At 43.3% G+C, this 22005-nt stretch overlaps 1 protein-coding gene across 1 annotated transcript in view; it reads right to left on the reverse strand.

Annotated features, from left to right (window-relative positions):
- Positions 1-15146: 15146 nt before the first annotated feature.
- Positions 15147-22005, reverse strand: part of NRP2 (neuropilin 2) — a 249724-nt gene continuing 242865 nt past the window's right edge. Inside the window, exon 17 of the mRNA XM_020780758.3 lies at positions 15147-19985. Within this exon, the coding sequence (XP_020636417.3) occupies positions 19681-19985 (305 nt within the window). The 3' untranslated portion in view covers positions 15147-19680. The remainder of the gene's footprint in view (positions 19986-22005) is intronic.

The following is a 22005-nucleotide window of genomic DNA, read 5'->3' on the forward strand; positions in this document are numbered from 1 at the left end:
ACAAGGCCTGCATGGTAGGCAGCCGCCCCTTTGTTCTGTCTGATCCTTCAGAACGAGCCAGTACGAGGCTGGGGATTCCTGACCCTTTTTAGATTTATTTCTCTCCCTCATGTTCTACCCGTTGCTCTGCATGCAGTAGAATTCTGGACCTAATAAAGATATAAATAGATGTTTCTGTTCTGTAATATTCTGTGAGTCATGGAAGGAGATCTGTCATTTGGTCTCAGAATCCTCCTCATTGACTGAGCCATACTTACACTTCAATACCAAGAAGGTAACTCCTGAGCAGTGACTGGAAGTCATATACATCGGTGTGCACTCTAGGAGAATAAAACAGCAGTCCTTTACACAATTACAGGAGGACAGGTTCCATTGAATTTTGTGGGATGTTCTTAGACTAGACTGTGCGGTGAACATCTTAAAAGTTGTGCCTTTCTTTCTGAGAAATTAAGCCTTCATTTACACCTCCATGAGGGTTTCCACTGATATTGGGAGCAAGACCAGTCGGCTGGATTTCCTTCTCTGTATTTCTGGGGCTTCCCCATTCCCTTCAGCAAAATCTGCGGCTGTCCTGCGTTGGGCACATCATAAGTCAAGACTTTCTTGATAAAACAATAAAGCTAGGAAGAGTTGAAGGCAGCAGGAGAAGAGGAAGATTGAATATGAACTGGGTTGGTTCCATAAAGGAGTGGGAGTGAGCCCCCGTCGCTTGTCCCAGCTCCTGCCAACCTAGCAGTTTGAAAGCATGCAAAAATGCGAATAGATAAATAGGTACCACCTCGGTGGGAAGGTAAACGGCATTCCATGTCTAGTCACGCTGGCCACGTGACCACAGAGGATTGTCTTGAGATACACCCTAGCTCTATGGGTTGGAAACGGAGATGAGCACCACTGCCTAGAGTTGGACACGACTGGACAAAATTGTCAAGGGGAACCTTTACTTTTTCCCTTCCCTATAGCTGCTCTATACTGGTTATTGTTGGGCAAAGGTTCTCCTTTCTCTTTGCTTTTGTAAAAATCTGTAGTCATTGGTGTAGCAGCACCATGGGCATCCTGCATACCTAGCATATCTAACAGTTCAAGTATCTTTTGTTTCTGACTCTATAAATATGAGCCATCTGCTGCTTTCTCAATTTGAATACCCAAATAATATGTTGCATTTCCCAACTCCTTTATTTCTACCTCTTTGCTCAGATTCTGTACTACATCTCTGTACTCCCTTTCTTCATGGGTTGCTACTATCAGGTCATCAACATAGGCGAGAACATATGTGTAGTGTCCATTCCTGTTCCTAGTATACAGGCACTGAGCTGCTTTTCCTTGCTTGAAGCCTTGTTGAAGTAGCATTTTGTTCAATTTCTCATTCCAAGCTCGGGCTGCCTGTTTCAGTCCATAAAGGCCTTTCTTCAGTTTGCAGACAAAGTCGGGGTGCTTCTTGTCAATGAAGCCTGGTGGTTGTTGCATGTAGAGGTCCTCTTCAATCTCTCCATGTAAAAATGTAGTTTTGACATCTAGATGCTTGACTAGCATCTGTCTGGATGCTGCAACGCCTAGGAGCAATCTTATTGTGCTGTGTTTGACCACTGGAGCAAAGGTTTCATCAAAGTCTTCTCCATACTTCTGAAGAAATCCTTTGGCGACTAGTCTTGCTTTGTAGAGTTCTACTTGTCCATCTGCTCCCTTTTTCTCTTTGAATACCCATTTGCATCCGATTGCTTTCTTTCCTGCTGGTAACTTTGTCAATGTCCATGTTTCATTCTTGTGTAGGGCTTCTATCTCCTCTTTTGCAGCTTGTTTCCATTTAGCGCCCTCTTGTGTTGGCATCTGTTCGACTTCTTCCCAGGTCATTGGCTCGTCTGTCTGTGACGACCTTGCAAGGTAGGACAGGCGAAGCGGCGGCACACCTCTGTTGGACCGTGATGAACGTCTGACCTCTGGTTCTGGAACCTCTGGCAGCGTGGTGCCATCCTCTGGTTCTGCAGTGTTGTCAACTGCTTCATCTGTATCCCCTTCTGTTGGTGTACTGCTCTCATTCTTCATCTCATCCTCATCTTCCTCTTCCTCTGGTTCGTTTTGTGAGGGCACTGGGATAGGTATGTCTAGGAAAGGTTGGTTATGTTGATCCTGGTCATCAGAGCTGTCTAGCACAGTTCCTCTCTTGTCAGCCTTCCTATGTTCATCAAAATGAACCACATGTCTTACACTGACTTCACCAGTTCTCAGATTCATGATTTTGTATCCCTTGACACCTGAAGCATACCCAATAAGGATTGCTTGTTCAGTTCTAGAGTCCAATTTATGCCTTTTCTCTTTGGGAATGTAAGAGTATGCAATGCTTCCAAAAACTCTAATGTGTGAAATGTTTGGGACTCTACCATGCCAAAGTTCAAAGGGTGTTTTTGTGGTAGCTTTTGTTGGCAGTCTGTTCTGAAGGTACGTAGCAACCATGATTGAATTATCCCACAGCTTGCTGGGTAGTTCTGCATCTGCAAACATGCATCTAGTCATCTCTAGAAGAGACCTTAGTTTTCTCTCAGCTAGTCCATTCTGTTCTGGTGTGTATGGAACAGTCCTTCTACGTAGGATACCTTGTTCCTCAAAAAATGTCTGTGTGCGATTTGAAACGTACTCACCACCATTGTCTGACTGGAACGCCTGAGGTTTTCTTCCAAATTTGTTGCTTACCATAGCCACATATTTCTGCAGATGTTCATGGGTCTCACTCTTGTCCTTAAGCAGGTAGGTGACACAGTACCTTGAAAAGTCATCCATAAAAATTAGAATATACCTGTTGCCTCCCATGAGTGGCACATTAATTGGTCCACAAAGGTCAGTGTGGACTAATTCTAACACTTTTGTGCTCCTTTGTTCAGTACTTGACTGAAATGAGGGTCTCACTCTTTTTTCTGTAAGACAATTTACGCACCTGGTTGTCCTGTTTGTGTCTCGTGGCTTTACCTCAATTCCTTTGGCTAGGTTCCTGTTGTGCAGTTCCAGGATTGCATTCGTGTCTCTGTGTACAAATCTGCGGTGCCATAGGTCCAGGCTGTCCACCTCTTCTTGCACCATCTGGGCTGCGTTGATTTGCACCTGTTCATCTAAAAGACTTACTTTAAAAATGCCATTAGATTCATAAGCTTCCAAATGTATTTCATTGTCCTTTTCAATGTGCATTTTTCACCATCAAAGAGTACTTGAAAGACTTGTTTTGTCAGAGCAGAAACACTTAACATGTTACAATCCAGATTCGGAACATAGACGACTTCGTTCACAGTATTTTCATAGATCTCATCCTGTACTGGACACATTAGAACACCAGACCCCTTTCCTTGGATCTCTACACAGTTGCCATCAGCCACCTTAATTTGCCCATTGGCTGATGAATCAAAAAGTTTCAAAAATGTTTTATCATTGGAAGCATGTTGTGAACAACCACTGTCAATAATCCATGAGTCTTTATCTTTTTGGTAGCCTGAGGTAGCCTGGTAGGCAATGAGTGCTCTCTGTTTGGTCTCTCTGTTCTGTTTCCCTGTGGCTCTGTCTCCCTTGTAACTAGAAACATTCTTTCCTTTGTTAGCTCTTTGTTCAACCTGGTGAGAGCTCCTATTGGCTGGAGCCTCTCTGTGGGCGTCACAGTCTTTTGCTTTATGCCCAAATTTCCCACAATGCCAGCAGGCGTTATGTGATTGGTCGTGGGGCGGAGCCTTTCTGTGGCTCCTGTTTTGAAACAGGTAATTTGATCCAGAAGATTCTGGAGAGGTTGAACTGTGATCAATGCATTCATTCTTCAGGGCCTTAACAGATTCCTCAAAACTTAGCTTTTGCGCGCTTACAACTGAGCAAAAAGCTTCAAAACGCTCCCCTAGGGATGCTAATAAAAATCCTTTCTTTGTTACATCAGACATTTGAAAACCAGTTGCATTTAATTTGTCAGTTAAATTAAGAAATTCAGATATATGTTTATAGCCATCTTTCTTGTTAGTTAGCCACATCCTTGTTAAATCTCTAATCAGGGCTATTTGCGATTGATGGGATGTAATTCCAAAGAATTCCTCCAATTTTTCAATTATTTCTTTTGTTGTTTTGCAATGTCTTACATGGGTTATCTGTTCATTGCTTAAACTGTGGTAAATTACAGATGTTGCCCTCTCATCCTTGTCTTCCCACATTTCAAGAGCTTTGGCTTCTGTGGGTTTCTCTGAAGTTAAGCACTCCTTAAGTTTCATGGCTGATAAATCTGTTAGCAATCTCTCTTTCCAAATTTCAAAGTTAACTATGGTGAGGGCTGGCAATTTCCCTACATTTTCAGTTCTGTCTGCCATTCTGAATTCCTGCCTCCTCATCAGCACAAAACAACAAGCAAACAATAGCAAAATCTCTTCAGCTAGTTTGGTATATTGAGGGGGGGGGGAGAGAAAAAGACACGCAATATACACTTGGAAAACAACAAAATCCGAAAAATACTTCTTAGCCGATCTTTTCCCTTTTTGCTGGCTGTTTAATTACTCTCTGGGCTGCATAACCTGTTGAGAGTTTGGTACTGTACCGAATTCCAGTACAATGCGCAGCAAGAAGTGCCAGCCGGTTTGGGCAGAATTTAGCTAGAAGTTCCCCTTTTAATACCTGCCCCTCACCAAACACTAGCACTTAAAATAACACTCAGGAGGCCTTTTTGTATAAAAGAAAGGAATCTATATTCTACTCACGTAGATAAGCATTCAGAAGGTTTCAGGCAGATACAGAAAGAGAAAAGTAGCAAAACAATGTTCTTCTCCTTGGCCCATGTGGCTGGAAAGGTCTCCAGGGTCAAAGAGCCATGGTGGAGGTGTTACATCTTGAAAAGTGTGTGCAGGAATGGTGACCAACAATGGTGGTTCAATCACCTCATGGCCAGGAGGGCCGGAAACAGGGGTGGAGCCTCCCTACCTGGGAACAACAACTCCCTCTAATTGGTCAGTATGTAAACAAACAAGCAAACAAGTTAGTTTGTGTTGCAGGCCCTTCCCCTTTGAAATTTACATCTAGATTGCTTGATCATCCAACACTTCCTTCCTTCCATGTGAGACGAGCCCCAATTGATTTTGGTGCCTTAAAGGCCAAAATGTGTCCCCACATGCATGCCACATTAAGTTGAGTGAATTGGCAAGGGGATCCTATTTCAGTATTGTTCGCCCCTTGTTTTAAGACCCAAGGGGTGAGGAAAGGGAGGGGGCAGAGGGGCATTGAAGCTTTTACTACAGAATGTAGTATCAATCTAGATTTCCTTCTCCGTTACTTGGGAGTAAGGAAACGTTCTTATATTTATTCCACAAATCCAGAATATTGTGAATGTAGCCCCTTGGGAATAAAGGGTAAGCTATTTAGTTTCATTGAGTTCAAGGAGGACTATTTCACTTGTCTAGTAGGATATATCAATGGGACGTGGTGGCGCTGTGGGCTAAACTGCAGAAGCCTGTGCTGCAGGGTCAGCAGACCAAGCAGTCGTAAGATCGAATCCACGTGACGGAGTGAGCTCCCGTCGCTTGTCCCAGCTCCCGCCAACCTAGCGGTTCAAAAGCATGCAAATGCAAGTAGATAAATAGGGACCACCTCGGTGGGAAGGTAACAGCGTCCCGTGTCTAAGTCGCACTGGCCATGTGACCACGGACGATTGTCTTCGTACAAAATGCTGGCTCTATGGCTTGGAAACGGGGATGAGCCCCGCCCCCTAGAGTCAAACATGACTGGACAAAAATTGTCAAGGGGAACTTTTACTTTTACCTTTAGTAGGATATATCAGTATACTGACCTAGAAGCCTCTCTTCTTTGAGGTATGTATGCGTGGAAGGACTGTGACTAGTGATACAAGTAAGGGAAGGATATTCTGTAGTCTAAAAGTTAAATTGCAGTCATGCACAGAAGCCCATGCAAACATGTTGCCTAGTCTCTTGTTCATTGAACTCACTCCCATGTTAATTGATTATTACTCCAGAGCACTATGTTTCCTAAGAGCCTTTATGCCTGGTCACTGGGGTGAGAGAGTTTCATTTAACACAGGTGACCAAGTAAGCGTCTGTTTATGATAACTCTCCTCCAAAAAAGCTTTATACTGCTCATCTCCTGGTGCTCGAAATAAATTCAGAGGGCTACCGTGTGTGTGTGTGTGTGTGTGTGTGTGTGTACGTGTGTGTGTGTGTGTGTGAGAGAGAGAGAGAGAGAGAGAGAGAGAGAGAGAGAGAGAGAGAGAGAGAGAGAGAGGGTGAGGGTGAGGGTGAGGGTGAGGGTGAGGGAAAAGAGGGAGAGGGAGATTCTATCCAAAGTTAGGAAGAAGGGGCTGTACTTTTAAGCCCTTCTTTCCCCTCTCCTACCATCTAGCAGATGTTGGACCATTAAGGGCACCTGGGTACTGTCTGGTGGCCAAGAAGGTTAGTGGAAGCCACTCTCCTTTGCTTGTTTTAATGCTTTAGCCTCCTTGAATCCTGCCACCAGGGAGAAAGGTGACATAAAAATGCAATCAAGCAATCAAACCAAACTTTCTTCCCTAGTAGTGACTGGAGTATGAAAAATCAGGCAAAACCCAAATAAAACAAATAAAATCAATCAGGCAAAACCCACATACAGTAAAATAAAATAAAACAAAAAACTAAAAAGGACAAAAATCTGTGGCACCTTAAAGAGTAACTGTTATATGTATTTAATGTGAGCTTTCATGGATAAATTCACTTCTTCAGACATATGGAATAAAATTTGTATGATACCATGTTTCCCCGAAAATAAGACACGGTCTTATATTAATTTTTGCTCCAAAAACACATTACGGCTTATTTTCAGGGGATTTTTTTTCATGTACAAGAATCTGCATTTATTCAAATGCAGTTGTGTCATCTTCTTCTAGTTGCTGCACAATGGTAGATGGTGGGGTTTCATTTAACTGGGGCTTTTTTGGGGGGGGGGGGTAGGGCTTATCTTATGAGCATCCTGAAAAATCATACTAGGGCCTATTTTCAGGTTAGGTTTTATTTTCAGGGAAACCGGGTAATTTGCAAGTTGACTGAATCAACATGCAAAGGTAATCTTCAGTTCAGTCAGATGTTAAGCGTTAAAATGTTGTACTGCAGTCACTGGACAAGAGAGGCAAAAGGGAGCAAAACCAGAATTAGTTAAGCCTATTTATTTTGGCTTTCTTTCCATTGGCAAACAGCCACAATGCTTTACCAGTCCTAAGAAGCACCAGCCCACAGCAGTGCTGTCATATGAGCCGATGACCCTTTGTCTGAGTTAATCTTGTCAAAAGCTATATTGGTTTGTGTTGTGTTGACTTGAGGCTGACTGAAAAGATAGGGTTGGGTTGCTGGTGGTGCTCTTTAGGGAGGATGAGCCACAGCTGTGAAACAAAGCCATATGTATGTATAGCTAGCTCAAGACTAAGAATATGAATCTTGTAGTCTCTTGTTCTTCAGGAAAATTCAGGGGAGGAAAAACCCTCTTCTTCACAGTGAGATTTTGGAAATCTTACAAGATTTCTCAGAAGTTTTGTTGCCATTTTTTTTTCTTGGAGGGGACACTACGTTTTTCAGGTTATTACAATTTCTGTACTAAATGGCATTTTTGGGTGCAGGAGTCACCTCAAAAGGCAGGAGAAAGTTTAAGTTGCTCAGGATTACTGTAAGTCCTTCTTAGAATGGCATCTGTCTTGCACATTAAACGGTGCAGAATTTGGCAGTTTCCTACACAGAACACCAGGTAAATTAGGAAAAATTGGAGGATACACAACTAAGGTTTTGTTTGCATGGGAAACCAAAAATTTTTTATTGGTACAGGGGGAAGTCTTGGCAGGGAGTCTCGGCATGATGAGACTCAGAAAACCATTGGAGACTGAGAAGTTCTGTGAGTGTTTATCACTTCAAGGCTTCTGCTATGGAAGAATGTGCTTCAGTGCATCTTACATTAGTTTGTAGTGGTATAATAGTGAAGTCCCAAAGCTGATTACTGTGTGGCACCAGGTCAAGACATTTTGCTACTTGACAATATGGTAGCCCTGCCTCCATGCACATAAGCTTATGGGACTGACAGTAGACTCATATTTCAACACCATTAATGAGACTGGGTGCTCCACATAGTCTGAGGGCAACAAAGGACAAGGGTGTGTTGCACATAATCTGAGTCTTCCAGGAAAGGGGGATTCCTCAGAGGCTCAGAACAGATGGCTTGGGTGGCTCCCATTGATGCCTGGGAGTATATGTCAGGTGACAGTCTACCACATGATAAAGCAACTGTGTTCAACTTATAACAAGCCACTGGTGGCACCGCAGCATGCAGTATTTGTGTGTGATGGTCACAGCTCAACTGTGGATGCACTCTTGTACCTTGCATACAAATGATTTAAACTGGACCTGTAAAGACCATGAGGACATAGGCCTTTTAATAAAAAATGTCTGCCAGAATGCCAATGTGGCAGGAACAATGTACAGATACATAGTATAATAACCCAATATCAGAGCATTGCAGAGATGTGCTGCATAAACACCCTGTCAGAAATGCTCCCCATCACAGGACAGAGGAGTATCCTGCCCCAAAGACACAAACATTCCACAAGGTTTTGGTTGGGCTCCAGCCGCCATAAGCCTGGATGAAAGATATGCGAATGGAAAGCCAAGTGTCACTTCGAAACACAACAGTGGCTGGCTAGCATGGCCTGAGGATCCAGATGGCCTGTGTTTCTTCTCAGCCACTGATGCCTGTGCTTCTTCCAACAGGAGACCTCTGCTGGGCCTTAATTTGGCCCCATTTTCCTTAGACCTGTGTAAACATTTTTATTGAAAGGAAAGATAAGAAGAAAATGTTCCCTGCAAATAAGAGATTGCTGGATGCCAGCAGGCATTATTAATCCATTAGAAATGTCAAATATTTTTCAGCAAGAACATCATACCCCCACCGCGAAAAATAAAACACGAACAGTACAACTTGTGTCCTCAACCTTATTCTAATGATCTCACCAATATGCAGCAGCAGTGTGCAGTCATGGTGGGGGCGGGGAAATGCAGGAGTATTAAAAATCTAATGCCACAGTTTCTAGCAAATAATGTTGGAGGATGATAGTAAGGGAAATCTGGAGTCAGCAGATTTCCTTGCATGCAACAGGTGTATTGGTGGGAGGCCAAGTGTGACTGTGATATTTTTGTGGTTTCAGTATAATTCATCTGTCTTGAAGTGTTAGCATAAAGCTTCCACACTGACATGATTGGTCAGAATATGTAACCCAGCAGATCCATTACTCCTTCCCACCCCCAGTCCAGGCAATAGCAATATACCCATTTTGTTCATTCACTCAAAGTTCATAGTCTAAAAGCTTGGCTCCCAACTGCTGGCCCTCCGGATGCTTTGGGCTTGAACTCCAAGAATCTCTTGCCATTAGCAGTGGTTTTGGGGGCCTCTGGGAGATGATTGCCAAACCATCTGACAGACCAAATGTTGAGAACCCTTCTTTTAAAAGAGTATCACGGAACATCAAGGACAGAGGTGGCGAAACTGTGGTTTTTCAGATGTTTGGACCACAGCTCACAGAGGCTCCAACCAGCATGGCCAATGCCCATTGCGTGTGGGGCGGTGCTCCAAAACATCTGGAGGGCTGAAGCTCCCTCAACTCTACAATGATCAGCATTTAGTTTCTTACTAATCTGTCACCAAGAGGTAATTAATGACTTGAGACGGGTTGTGAGGTTCCTAGACTTTTGTGCAGAACCCCCAGTGTCAGAAATTGCCCCCTCCCATGTTTTGTATTGCATAAAAGGCTATTGTGAAGTTTGGTGAATATGACTTTAATACTCAGTACATCATGTCTAGTAGATGTATGGAAAAGGAAGGGTGGCTGGCCATTAAAATTTGCTCTTAGGGCTTCCATGGAGCTATTGAAATATGATGGCCTCTCGAAGTTTGGACAGCATGGTCCACAGAGTAACAGAGCAGAGACCAGAGAGCCTCAACAGTGTGTTAGGCACGCCTTGTGTATTTTTCTTACTTGTCATAGAAACAAGCCACTGAGGAACTGCAATCTTGGTGTTAGAATGGGATTTCTTGCTTTCATTTAAAACAATCCCCAAGCCTCTTCTTCTTTTCTTACAGGTTGAGGATGGGGTGCGTGCGCCTTTCAGTGTCTAAGAGGTTAGAGATATGACTGAATAAGATTTACTTGGGTTCTGGGGCTGCCTGGATTCAGTGGCCACAAACTTCCATGCCTCCCCTCCCCATTACAAAATGCAGCAGAATATAAAGTAAAGCAAGACAAGCAGGAATACTCACTTCTGCATTGCTTGTAAAGCTTCTGGGGTACACTCTCATCTGTGCAGAATTTGGGTCACTTGGACCCAGGATGTTGAGTTGTTCCATATTAGCAGTCAGATGTGATTGTAGTATTGTCTCCAATTGTTCTGAGTCATTGTGATACTTTTATTTGTTTGTTGCAAATTCGAAGAGATCATCCCAGTATTGGCACCTACAAGGGGGCAGGATATTTACTGCTGGATGCACTGCATTGTCCCATTATTACCTGTCGCCACACAGCTGGGATTGCTTCCTGAGATTCCACTGACAGTACAAATAGCCCTCTCATTTTCCCTGTATAATAGGCAGTCTCTCCACCTACTCTACTCTCTCATTCTTTCCCTCCTTGTTTTACCTGTCCACAAGGTGTGAAGTGATGGAGATGGGCCAGGAGAAAAACATCCCTAAGGAAACAGTTTCCCCCTAAGTACATCCACTCACAAAGTGCTTGGGGCTGCAAAGAACATAGTACTGAGGTCCACACAAGCTGGCCCCATATTGGAACAGATCAAATCAAAGGAAACAAAATACAGTCCTCCTGCAGTGGCAGCATAAAAAATGGGAAAGCAGTGGGTTTTGTCCCAGTTTGGCTGTGGATATTAATTTCAGTGGACACTGTGATGCAGTACCAGTATCATGGGTGCAAGGAACAGGCTCTCAATGTGGACTGGCTCATAGACTTTTTTACGACACAAATCTGTTGAAAACAAGTCTTGACTAAATTTACCTACAAGTTTGGAGACACTGAAGGTATGATCTCCAAATAAAAATGCATAGGATTTTGGCTGCAGATCACACGGAAGACAAAAGGGGCATTACAGCCAGGACTGATTTGTTCTGTCAGTTTCACTGGGATATTCATAGCAGCTTTGGCTCTATTGTAGCCAAGATGTTATAAAACAAGTGGTTTTGAAAGCATGGACTGAGAAATGTTTTTAAAATACAGTTTTGAAATGTTACAAAATATGGTTTTGAAACTCTGTACTCTGTACTACTTGCTGCCTTGTCGTGGCAAAGGGGCTTGAGTAACTCAGAGAAGCTATGGGCTATGCCGTGCAGGGACACCCAAGACGGACAGGTCATAGTGGAGAGTTCCGACTAAACGCAATCCACCTGGAGTAGGAACTGGCAATGCCACTCCAGTATCTTTGCCAAGAACGCCCCATGATCAGAAACAAAAGGCTAAAAGATATGACGCTGGAAGATGGGGCCCTCAGGTCGGAAGGCGTCCAACATACTACTGAGGAAGAGCAGAGGACAAGTACAAGTAGCTCCAGAGCTAATGAAGTGGTTGGGCCAAAGCCGAAAGGACGCTCAGCTGTGGATGTGCGTGGAAGTGAAAGGAAAGTCCAATGCTGCAAAGAAAAATACTGCATAGGAACCTGGAATGTAAGATCTATGAACCTTGGGAAGCTGGATGTGGTCAAACAGGAGATGGCAAGAATAAACATTGACTTCCTGGGCGTCAGTGAACTAAAATGGACAGGAATGGGAGAATTCAATTCAGAAGATTATCATATCTACTATTGTGGGCAAGAATCCCGTAGAAGGAATGGAGTAGCCCTCATAGTCAACAAAAGAGTGGGAAAAGCTGTAATGGGATATAATCTCAAAAATGATAGAATGATGTCAATACGAATCCAAGGCAGACCTGTCAACATCACAGTAATCCAAGTTTATGCACCAACCACCAATGCTGAAGAGGCTGAAATTGACCAGTTTTACGAAGATTTACAACACCTTCTAGAACTGACACCAAAGAAAGATGTTCTTCTCATTCTAGGGGTTTGGAATGCTAAGGTAGGGAGTCATGAGATAAAAGGAACTACAGGGAAGTTTGGCCTTGGAGTTCAAAACGAAGCAGGGCAAAGGCTAATAGAGTTTTGTCAAGAGAATAAGCTGGTCATCACAAACACTCTTTTCCAATAACACAAAAGGTGACTCTACACATGGACATCACCAGATGGGCAATACCGAAATGAGATTGATTATATTCTCTGCAGTCAAGGTGGAGAAGCTCAATACAGTCAGCAAAAACAAGACCTGGAGCTGACTGTGGCTCTGATCATCAGCTTCTCATAGCAAAATTCAAGCTGAAACTGAAGAGAATAGGAAAAACCACTGGGCTACTCAGGTATAATCTAAACCAAATCCCTTATGAATATACAGTGGAAGTGAAGAACAGATTTAAGGAACTCAATTTGGTGGACAGAATGACTGAAGAACTTTGGATAGAGGCTCGTAACATTGTACAGGAGGCAGCAACAAAAACCATTCCAAAGAAAAGGAAATGCAAGAAAGCAAAGTGGCTGTCCAACGAGGCCTTAGAAATAGCAGAGAGGAGAAGGGAAACAAAATGCAAAGGAGATAGGGAAAGTTACAGAAAATTGAATGCAAACTTCCAAAGAACAGCAAGGAGAGACAAGAGGGCCTTCTTAAATGAACAATGTAAATAAATACAGTCATGCCTCGCATAGCGATATTAATCCGTGCAGCAAAAATAGCTGCTAAGCGATTTCGTCTCTATGCGATTTTTAAAAGCCCATAGAAACACATTAAAACCTGTTTAATGCATTCCTATGGGCAAAAAACTGACCTTAAAGCGAAGATCCTCCATACGGTGGCCATTTTCGCTGCTAAGCGAGGAATCCGTCCCTAAACACAGAGGGCAGCCATTTTTTTTACCAAGCGGCCATTTTGGAACAGCTGATCAGCTGTTTTTAAATCGTTGCTTTGCGATGATCAGTAAGCAAAACAGAGACCTGATAATCGCAAAGCGAAAAAACCCCATTTAAAACATCACAATGCGATCGCTTTTGCGATCGCAAAATCTTCGTCGCTATGTGGTTTCGTCGCTAAACGTTAAGCAAGGCATCACTGTAGAGGAAAATAATAGAAAAAGAAAAACCAGAGATCTGTTCAGGAAAATTGGAGCTATTAGAGGAAGATTTTGTGCAAAGATGGACATGATAAAGGACAAAAATGGTAGGGACCTAACAGAAGCAGAAGACATCAAGAAGAGGTGGCAAGAATACACAGAGGAATTATACCAGAAATATTTGGATATCCCACACAACCCAGATAATGTGGTTGCTGATCTTGAGCCAGACATCCTGGAGAGTGAAGTCAAGTGGGCCTTAGAAAGCTTGGCTAACAACAAGGCCAGTGGAGGTGATGGCATTCCAGTGGAACTATTTAAAATCTTAGAAGATGACGCTGTTAAGGTGCTATACTCAATATGCCAGCAAGTTTGGAAAACTCAACAGTGGCCAGAGGACTGGAAAAGATCAGTCTACATCCCAATCCCAAAGAAGGGCAGTGCCAAAGAATGCTCCAACTACTGTACAATTGCACTCATTTCACACGCTAGCAAGCTTATGCTCAAAATCCTCCAAGGCAGGCTTCAGCAGTATGTGGACCAAGAACTCCCAGAAGTACAAGCTGAATTTTGAAGGGGCAGAGGAACTAGAGACCAAATTTCTAACATGCACTGGATTATAGAGAAAACCAGAGAGTTCCAGAAAAACATCTACTTCTGCTTCATTGACTATGCAAAAGCCTTTGTGTGGACCACAGCAAACTATGGCAAGTCCTTAAGGAAATGGGAGTGCCTCACCACTTTATCTGTCTCCTAAGAAACCTATACGTGGGACAGGAAGCAACAGTTAGAACTGGATATGGAACATCTGATTGGTTCAAAATTGGGAAAGGAGTATGACAAGGCTGTATGTTGTCCCCCTGCTTATTCAACTTATATGCAGAATACATCATGCGGAAGGCTGGACTGGAGGAACCCCAAGCCGGAATCAAGATTGCCGGAAGAATTATCAACAACCTCCGATATGCAGAAGATACCACTCTGATGGCAGAAAATGAGGAGGAATTAAGGAACCTTGTAATGAGGGTGAAGGAGGAGAGTGAAAAAAAATGGTCTGAAGCTCAACATCAAAAAAACTAAGACCATGGCCACTGGTCCCATCACCTCTTGGCAAACAGAAGGGGGAAATATGGAGTCAGTGACAGATTTTTCTTTCTTGGGCTCCATGATCACTGCAGATGGTGACAGCAGCCATGAAATTAAAAGACGCATGCTTCTTAGGAGGAAAGTGTTGTCAAACCTAGACAGCATCTTAAAAAGTAGAAACATCAGCCTGTCAACAAAGGCCTGCATAGTCAGAGCTATGGTTTTTCCAGTAGTGATGTATGGAAGTGAGAGCTGGACCATAAAGAAGGCTGACCGCAGAAGAATTGATGCTTTTGAATTGTGGTGCTGGAGGAGGCTCTTGAGAGTCCCCTGGACTGCAAGGAGAACAAACCTATCAGTTCTAAAGGAAATCAACCCTGAGTGCTCACTGGAAGGACAGATCCTGAAGCTGAGGCTCCAATACTTTGGCCATCTCATGAAAAGAGAATACTCCTTGGAAAAAACCTTGATGTTAGGAAAGTGTGATGGCAAGAGGAGAAGGGGACGACAGAGGATGAGATGGCTGGACACTGTCATCGAAGCAACCGACATGAATTTGACACAACTCCAGGAGGCAGTGGAAGACAGGAGGGCCTGGCGTGCTCTGGTCTATGTGGTCACGAAGAGTCGGACATGACGACTACTGTAGGAATTTAGGTAAGTACAGTTATATTCCAGCTTTAATTTAGATCTAATTGTATGCAACTATTTGTGTGCCCAATAATTACCCTTGGGTGGCCACTACACCACCACCTGCATCGAAAGTCATATCCAGCCAGTTCAATGGACAATTTGTGTCTATACCTATCTCTTCCACATGCCTGGAAGCCTGGTTTGTTTTCAGCCCTTCACAGCTGAAAAAAATGAACAACAACAACAACAATAATTTCTACTGTAATGTTTATTAAATAGTACTTTTAAAAGGCATTTATACAAATAATAGAAACACAGTTTGAGTTTGTTTTTCTTTAAACACTGAAGAATCACAGTAAAACTTTTAAAGTCCACATGGTCTGGCTCAGCCAGTAAATGGTTGAACTACCTTGAGCTGGTACAATGTGAGAAGTTCTGTTTCCTGCATACAATTATCCCCCAATGGATCTTTTCCCCCCTCTTTTTAAAAAACATTCCCCATGCTTTCTTGTCTATCCCTTCCTGCGAAGCAAGGCTCAACTATACTGCAAGACTCCTGTTGGCCACAATTAAGATGGCATAACGGGGTAAGTGGGATTAACACTTATTTCAACAAAGGCCTTGGTAATGCCATGATACATATTTTTTGTGTGTATGTAATTTTAAAAGGGGGAAATACCTCCAAAGAACATGGATCATCTAATCTAATGGATATTTGCCAATGGAGATGTGCTGACATGAACATATGCACTGTTTTTCTCTCTCTTGCCCTGTTAAAAATACAATCAAGCACAGTTTTCTGCATCGGAACAATAAAGCACCCAGCAGAGAGGTAAGTGAGGTATCAGCTATGCAGCATTATGGCCTGATTCTGCTCACTGAGTGCACACAGCCAAGCCCCTGGACCCATCCGCTTGGGATATAAAAAAAATGGGACTCTTCCAAAAGGGAGCTGGTTCCACTGGATGAAATTTGCACTCAACTCCCTGTTGAATTCACGCCAAGGGCACTAACATCCTCTGGCCTCCAATTAAAAGACACAAGTAGTCCCACATAACTACTCATATAATATAATGCATACAGAGAAATCACAAGTACGCGCAAACACATATGTATCGAAATATATGTATACACGAACTCTCACTCTCTGTATGTCTACTATAGACAGCAATACTACTTTCTAATATATTTATTACGCCTGTCAGGTGACTTTCACAGATACAGCCTGTCCTTCATTCACCACACAAATATAAGAGAAATACAGTTGGGGCACAATCCAGTCAGAGGTCACTACATTGGTAATGCTCCCACTGAATTCAAGGGGACTTCTAAGTGGTTAACTGTGGTTAAGCCATGGCCCTTCCTTTAAGGACAGTAGCAGCAATCATGTCTCCAAGATGACCTTGTAAAGTCTCTCTGTGTTTCTTTAAAAGGAGGTGTGTTTGTACGTGCCATGTGCTGGATCGGTAACTATCTGTGGAAAAGCAACATGTCATGGTGCGGCTGCAAGGAAGCAGGGCTGTTTTTACGGCAAGGCTTTCCAAACTGCCCAGCCACCTCTACCGAGGAATCCAGACCATCTGACCTGGAACACATGCCCTGGAATGAGTGAGAGGCATGGGCTCAGATCGCAAGACCCAGAGCCTTATAGGCTGTTCATCTGATGTGAAACAAGTAACCTCAAGAAAAGGGTGGGCTTTTGAACATTGTTTGGTTCCAATTTCCATCAATCTGAATCTGTATGGACAAATTGCTAGGGATTATGGGAGGTGTAGTTCAAAAACATCAGGAGGCCTATATAGATACCTGAAGAAATGCACGTCTCCCAGTCCTACTGTTTATTTTAGGGAAGAATAGTGATGGACAGTCAGGTCTTCAGGGGTGTTCTTCTCCTGATTTTGTTGAGGATCTCCAGAGTTCCTCAGAAAACAATGTGAAAACCACCACTTGATGTCATGGGTAACAGAGTTAAATGGACTTAAATACACCCAATGCTATGCCGGATTGTGGTCTCAACATGCTAATGGAAATACTTTGCTGATGGACTTTATGTACAGTGAAGACCACCAAACATGCCAGAGTCTGGATACTCAGTGCTGTCCATAAGCATCCATGAACAGCCTTTCGATACTTGAACAGCTTGAATGCCATTGATGTTTGAATAATAATCTTAGAACGGCAGAGCTGGAAGGGACCCAAGGGATCATTGAGTCCAGTCCCTGCCAAGGAGGCACAGTGGGGGAATTGAAGCCCCAAACCTCTGTCGCCAGAGACCTAAACCACCAAACGATCCAGAACTTGCTAAAGAGAAGCTCAGCTAACTGACAAGTTACTAAGGTGCACTTTGGTTGTGCAATTGGGAGTGTGAGCGGGCACACAACCAAGACCACCCCAGCCCTCATGAATTAGCTAAAATTAGCTGTGGTGAGTTACGGAAACGCCAGTAGGATTTTGGCTATCACGTGACCACAAATTCCTTACTGTCTAGTGTACCCTTGGCAGAGAACTGCACAAAATCCTCCGTCCTAGAACATAATTGACACCCATATTCTCAAAGACCTATTGTTTACATTCACAAGTTACAGTTTTGAAGTCTACACATACAATGTGCAAAGTGTGAAGCAGCCTCAGCACTCACTGGACTACTACAAATGTGCACCTAGCAGAGAACACACCCACAAGCCATGCCTGCACAACAACACCAAACTCGAAGTTACAGCAGTGTTGCAGCAAGTGCATGCTAGTGCCGATGCGTACTGCTGAGCTCTCGGATGTCTCTACTCAAGTGACCACAGAACTGCAGCAATTCTGCCGAAGATCTCATCTGCTTAGTCTGGAGATCTTTTTCCACATCTCAGTCGCTTTGATTTCTCCCAAGAAAGTGGCTCGAAGGCGAAGGCGGCTGCTCAGAGTGGAAACAAAAGGCATTGGAAGCCGAAGCTTGGCATTTATACACTTTTTTAAAAAAAAACTCATCTGCAACATACCTCAAGCATGGCACAGCAGTACACAAGACATCATCAGAAATATATTTGACCACTGGAAAGGACAAAACTCTACCCAGTAGAGAGCTAGTAATGAAAATAACAATATGCTGCTGATGAAGAAAAAGATGATAATGGAAAAGAATGGAAGAGGAACAGGGAAAAGGGGGAATGCCTCTCATGTATTCTGATACATCACACATCTCTATGTGAAGGGGAAAATATTTTCTAAGGCACTTGATTAAAAAAAAAATACACACACACACACATACAAAACCCTTCAAAAATGAACAATTTGCTTTGCAAATTGCAAAGAAGAAAGTTGCATTTTTCTTCCTGAAGGGATAAGAAGGTGACAATAGATTGTTCCAGACTTTTTACTCAACATCCTCGCCAGAATATCAGTTTAGACTTGATACCCTGCAATGTTACCGTAACCCAACAATTTGTAAGGGTTGGGGCCCACGCAGAGACGTACATCTCCAATGAGGTTACCCCTCTGCTGGGCAGAAAACAAACAGGATCACTGCCACTGAGGTCAAAACACTTGTCCAAAGGGCAGGCCATCTTGCAAGCCTTTGCAGAGTTTATCCCTTAGTACTGCTAGCTAATGAAGAAATTTAATCTTGCCTGTCTGAGGAGGTAGTGGGCTGGATAACCATATTTACGCCCACCCTCTTAAACCTACCTTTTGCCCCATTAAGAGTGGCCACAGCATTCACAAAATAAAGATATATAGATATATATATAGATATATATATATATAGCAGCCTGTCTTCCTCTTGAAGCATATAAAAAGCCATCTCCTGAGTTCTTGGGCACCTTATAATTGTGTCTTTTGTTTGCTGCCTTTTTTTTAATAATAAAAGAACTTTAAAAAAAAGAGGGACAGAAAGGAAAGTAAAAGAAAGAGCCCTTGTGATAAAGGCCTCTGCTGTTTCAATCCAAGATCTGGATTTAATAAATGGCTCTTATTCACAAATCACTTTAAGGCTCTTCAGCTTCTCTTGAGGAGGTGCTTCTGTTGAGTTTCACACCTCAGGCTGTCTTTCTCTTTTGCTTTTGTAATCTGTAGAGAAAGCACTGCTGCTCCTGTTGACCTGCCAGGCTAATCCTCCCCCCCACCTCAAAAAAAAATCCCTTCCCTGATTTTAAAAAAAGGTAAAAGCAACAACACACTTTCATTTTGGAGCAGAGACAAAGCTGCGGCTTGGGGAGGGCAGTGGGGCTTCTATTACCTAAGAAGAGATCCCTTAGACATGAAGGAGCTTTTCTGAATGACAGTCAGCTGGATGGGACTTGTGTGTCTGCATGCACCTGTGTGTGTGTGTGTGTCACTTCATGTCATTTCTAAAGATAGAATGGGGCAGCAAAATGGAGGGGTGGAGGAGAGACGCTCTCCGGCCTTGGCTGCCAGAGAAAGGAAGTGGGAACACCCTGCTCCTGCCTTCCTAAATGCAGACTTACTCCTGTGGGTTGGGATTGCTCCTGTAAGACATAAAAAAAAATTACAGCACTGCAGCCCCTTTGCTTGTTCCAACCCAACTCTTCTCGTTAAAAAAAGAAAAAGAAAAAGAAAAGAATTAGCCACAGTCCTTGCAGCTCAGAGTTTATGCCTGACTTGATTCTCATCTTCTCCTCCTTTTTGAGAAACAAGAGGGCTGTCAGGGACTCCTCCCCGCTTCAGTATTCCAGGACTGGCCTGTGTAAGATTATGGCATTCAGTTCCCATCTAAAAAGTAATCTTCACCAGCCACTCTTGCTGGAATGAAATGTCAAATGTGATTCTGGGGCAATCTGTCATGCCTCAGAGCAACACTTTTGGTGGTTCATTTTGACCTTGTGCTTGATGCCGTCATAAAGCTCAAAGTTGTAATTCTCCAGAGTCGTGGAGCTCCGAGACGACAGGCCGGTATAGGAACAGGTACAGTAGAGCAGCAAGCCGGCGCAAATCGCCCCGAGAAGGACCCCGAGGGAGCTCATGGCTATGATGGTGACCAGAATGGGGTCCAGGGTGTAGAGCCAGCTCTTTTCTTTGTCCATCTTCGGGGTGACCGGGGAGTTGGTTGAAAACACGCTGTTGTTCTTCTCAAGGTCTAAGTAGTCTGAAATTGAATGGAAGGAGACTATTAGAAAAAGGAGAGTTTTCCCCCCCCCCACACACACACTCTCATGTGGCTTGTGTGTAAGACAGCTCTCACAAGCCTGCTTTCAAAGGGTCTGGGAGCTGTGGTGGGCTCGCTCCCACGGAGGTGTCACTGGGCTGAACCACCACCTCTGCCCATATGGTATGCACGTGGAGCTGTCTCTGTTGCCCCTGCCTGCAGAAACTGGAGACCTTAATTAGGCCAGGCCCATGCACACCGAAAAGCATTTGGAAAAGAGAGAGAACCTGGTGGAAAAGAAATATTTTAACCACCCTCCCTAATAGCAGGAGGAGAAATGATATGGGTCTCTCATATCTAGATACTGTACCTAAGTGGAAGGGCCAGCTCACACAATTGATGTCTCCAAGCACAGGGCTAACCTAGGAAGGACACTTTTGCTGCCTGAGGCAGGGTAGCAGATTGTGCTTCACACCCACTTTCGTTACAAGTCACATGACTTAAAGGCAGCCAAGCTAATTTGGTGCCTGAGGCAGGAAATCCCTCGAGCACCTCTCCCCAGCCTTGGTGACAACAACACAACAAAGTAACATACAGGGTAAATTGTAGGGCTTTTTCTAGAATTCTTTTGTCTGTTCAAGATATCCTAAATATATCCTGTTGTCTGAAGCAGCTGCATTACTTGTGCCTAATGGTAGGACTGGCATGCCACACTTTCAGATGGTGATTGGTGAATATTTTTTTTCACAGAAGAAACTGTACCACAATATCTAAGCCTATAAAAAGGCATGACACTGACCATAAACTCTAGTTCGGCTTTTGCATAGACAGCATTTTTAACTTGCAAAATGCTCTGCAAGTTTTAAGTTCGCCTTCACCGGTAAAGTTATCTGGCTCTCTTTTCAGCCGGGCTCCTGCACTTTTAATGTATGGACAAGAATTAGACCTTCAGCAGGTGATGCTTTTCAGATACAGACACAGTGATGGAAAAGCTTCACCAGCTGCTGTATTTCCGCTTGCCATGCATCTATTTAAAGCCAAGGAGCTTCCACAGGAAAAAGCTGGCAACTTTTCCAACTATTTGAATTGCATGGAATAGGACCTCTGATTGACAGAAGGTGAATTTCATGAGATCACAGTGCATTTGTAGCAGAGATGGGATTTTTGATTTCCTTGATCTGAACCTAATTCTCCAGTGTCTGGACCACCCTTGTTTCCTGTCAACATCAGTGTCCTCATGTTACTGCATACCTCCTTCCAACTATGGTATCAGATTTCTATAGCTATGAATTAGATTGCATGAAAATGCCTTCCTGGCTGCAACTGCACAGGAGAAGTGCTAGGGGCATCCATTCATCACACATATGGCACAGGGTCACCCCACTTCCAACTTTTCTTCACGGAGACAGAAGTTTAATGCAGAGAGAGTCACACATCAGACCTCTGACTTCTTACACTAGAATTCTGATTTTTCATGTTTTCATTATTTCAAGTAGCCCCCTACTGTTAAGGATACCGCATCTTCAGTTGCCAAATCTCCATGCCTAATTTGATTTTAATTTATGCTCCACTTAAGACTTTAAATTTCTGTACTTTCTTGATGCAGCACATCTGAAGGCTATTAATTCCAATGCACTGACAGAATTAACAGAAAACGATGGAATAAGAATATGTTCATTTAGTATGTTTTCAAAATACCATGTATACTCGAGTATAAGCCAACCCGAATATAAGTCGAGGCACCCAATTTTATCACAAAAAACTGGGAAAACTTATTGACTCAAATATAAGCCGAGGGTGGAAAATGCAGCAGCTACTGGTAAATTTCAAAAATAAAAATAGATACCAATAAAATTACATTAATTGAGGCATCAGTAGGTTAAATGTTTTTGAAGATACTGCCCTTCTGAGCTGCGAGACACAATTCACTGCCTGTGAAAGGAGGACTCATACCGGATGCTGCGCTTATCTACTGCTCTACTGCTGCGTAACAAGATGGAGGGAGATGGAGGATGGAGGC

Source organism: Pogona vitticeps, chromosome 1 (genome assembly GCF_051106095.1).
Source record: "Pogona vitticeps strain Pit_001003342236 chromosome 1, PviZW2.1, whole genome shotgun sequence".
Lineage (NCBI taxonomy): Eukaryota > Metazoa > Chordata > Lepidosauria > Squamata > Agamidae > Pogona > Pogona vitticeps.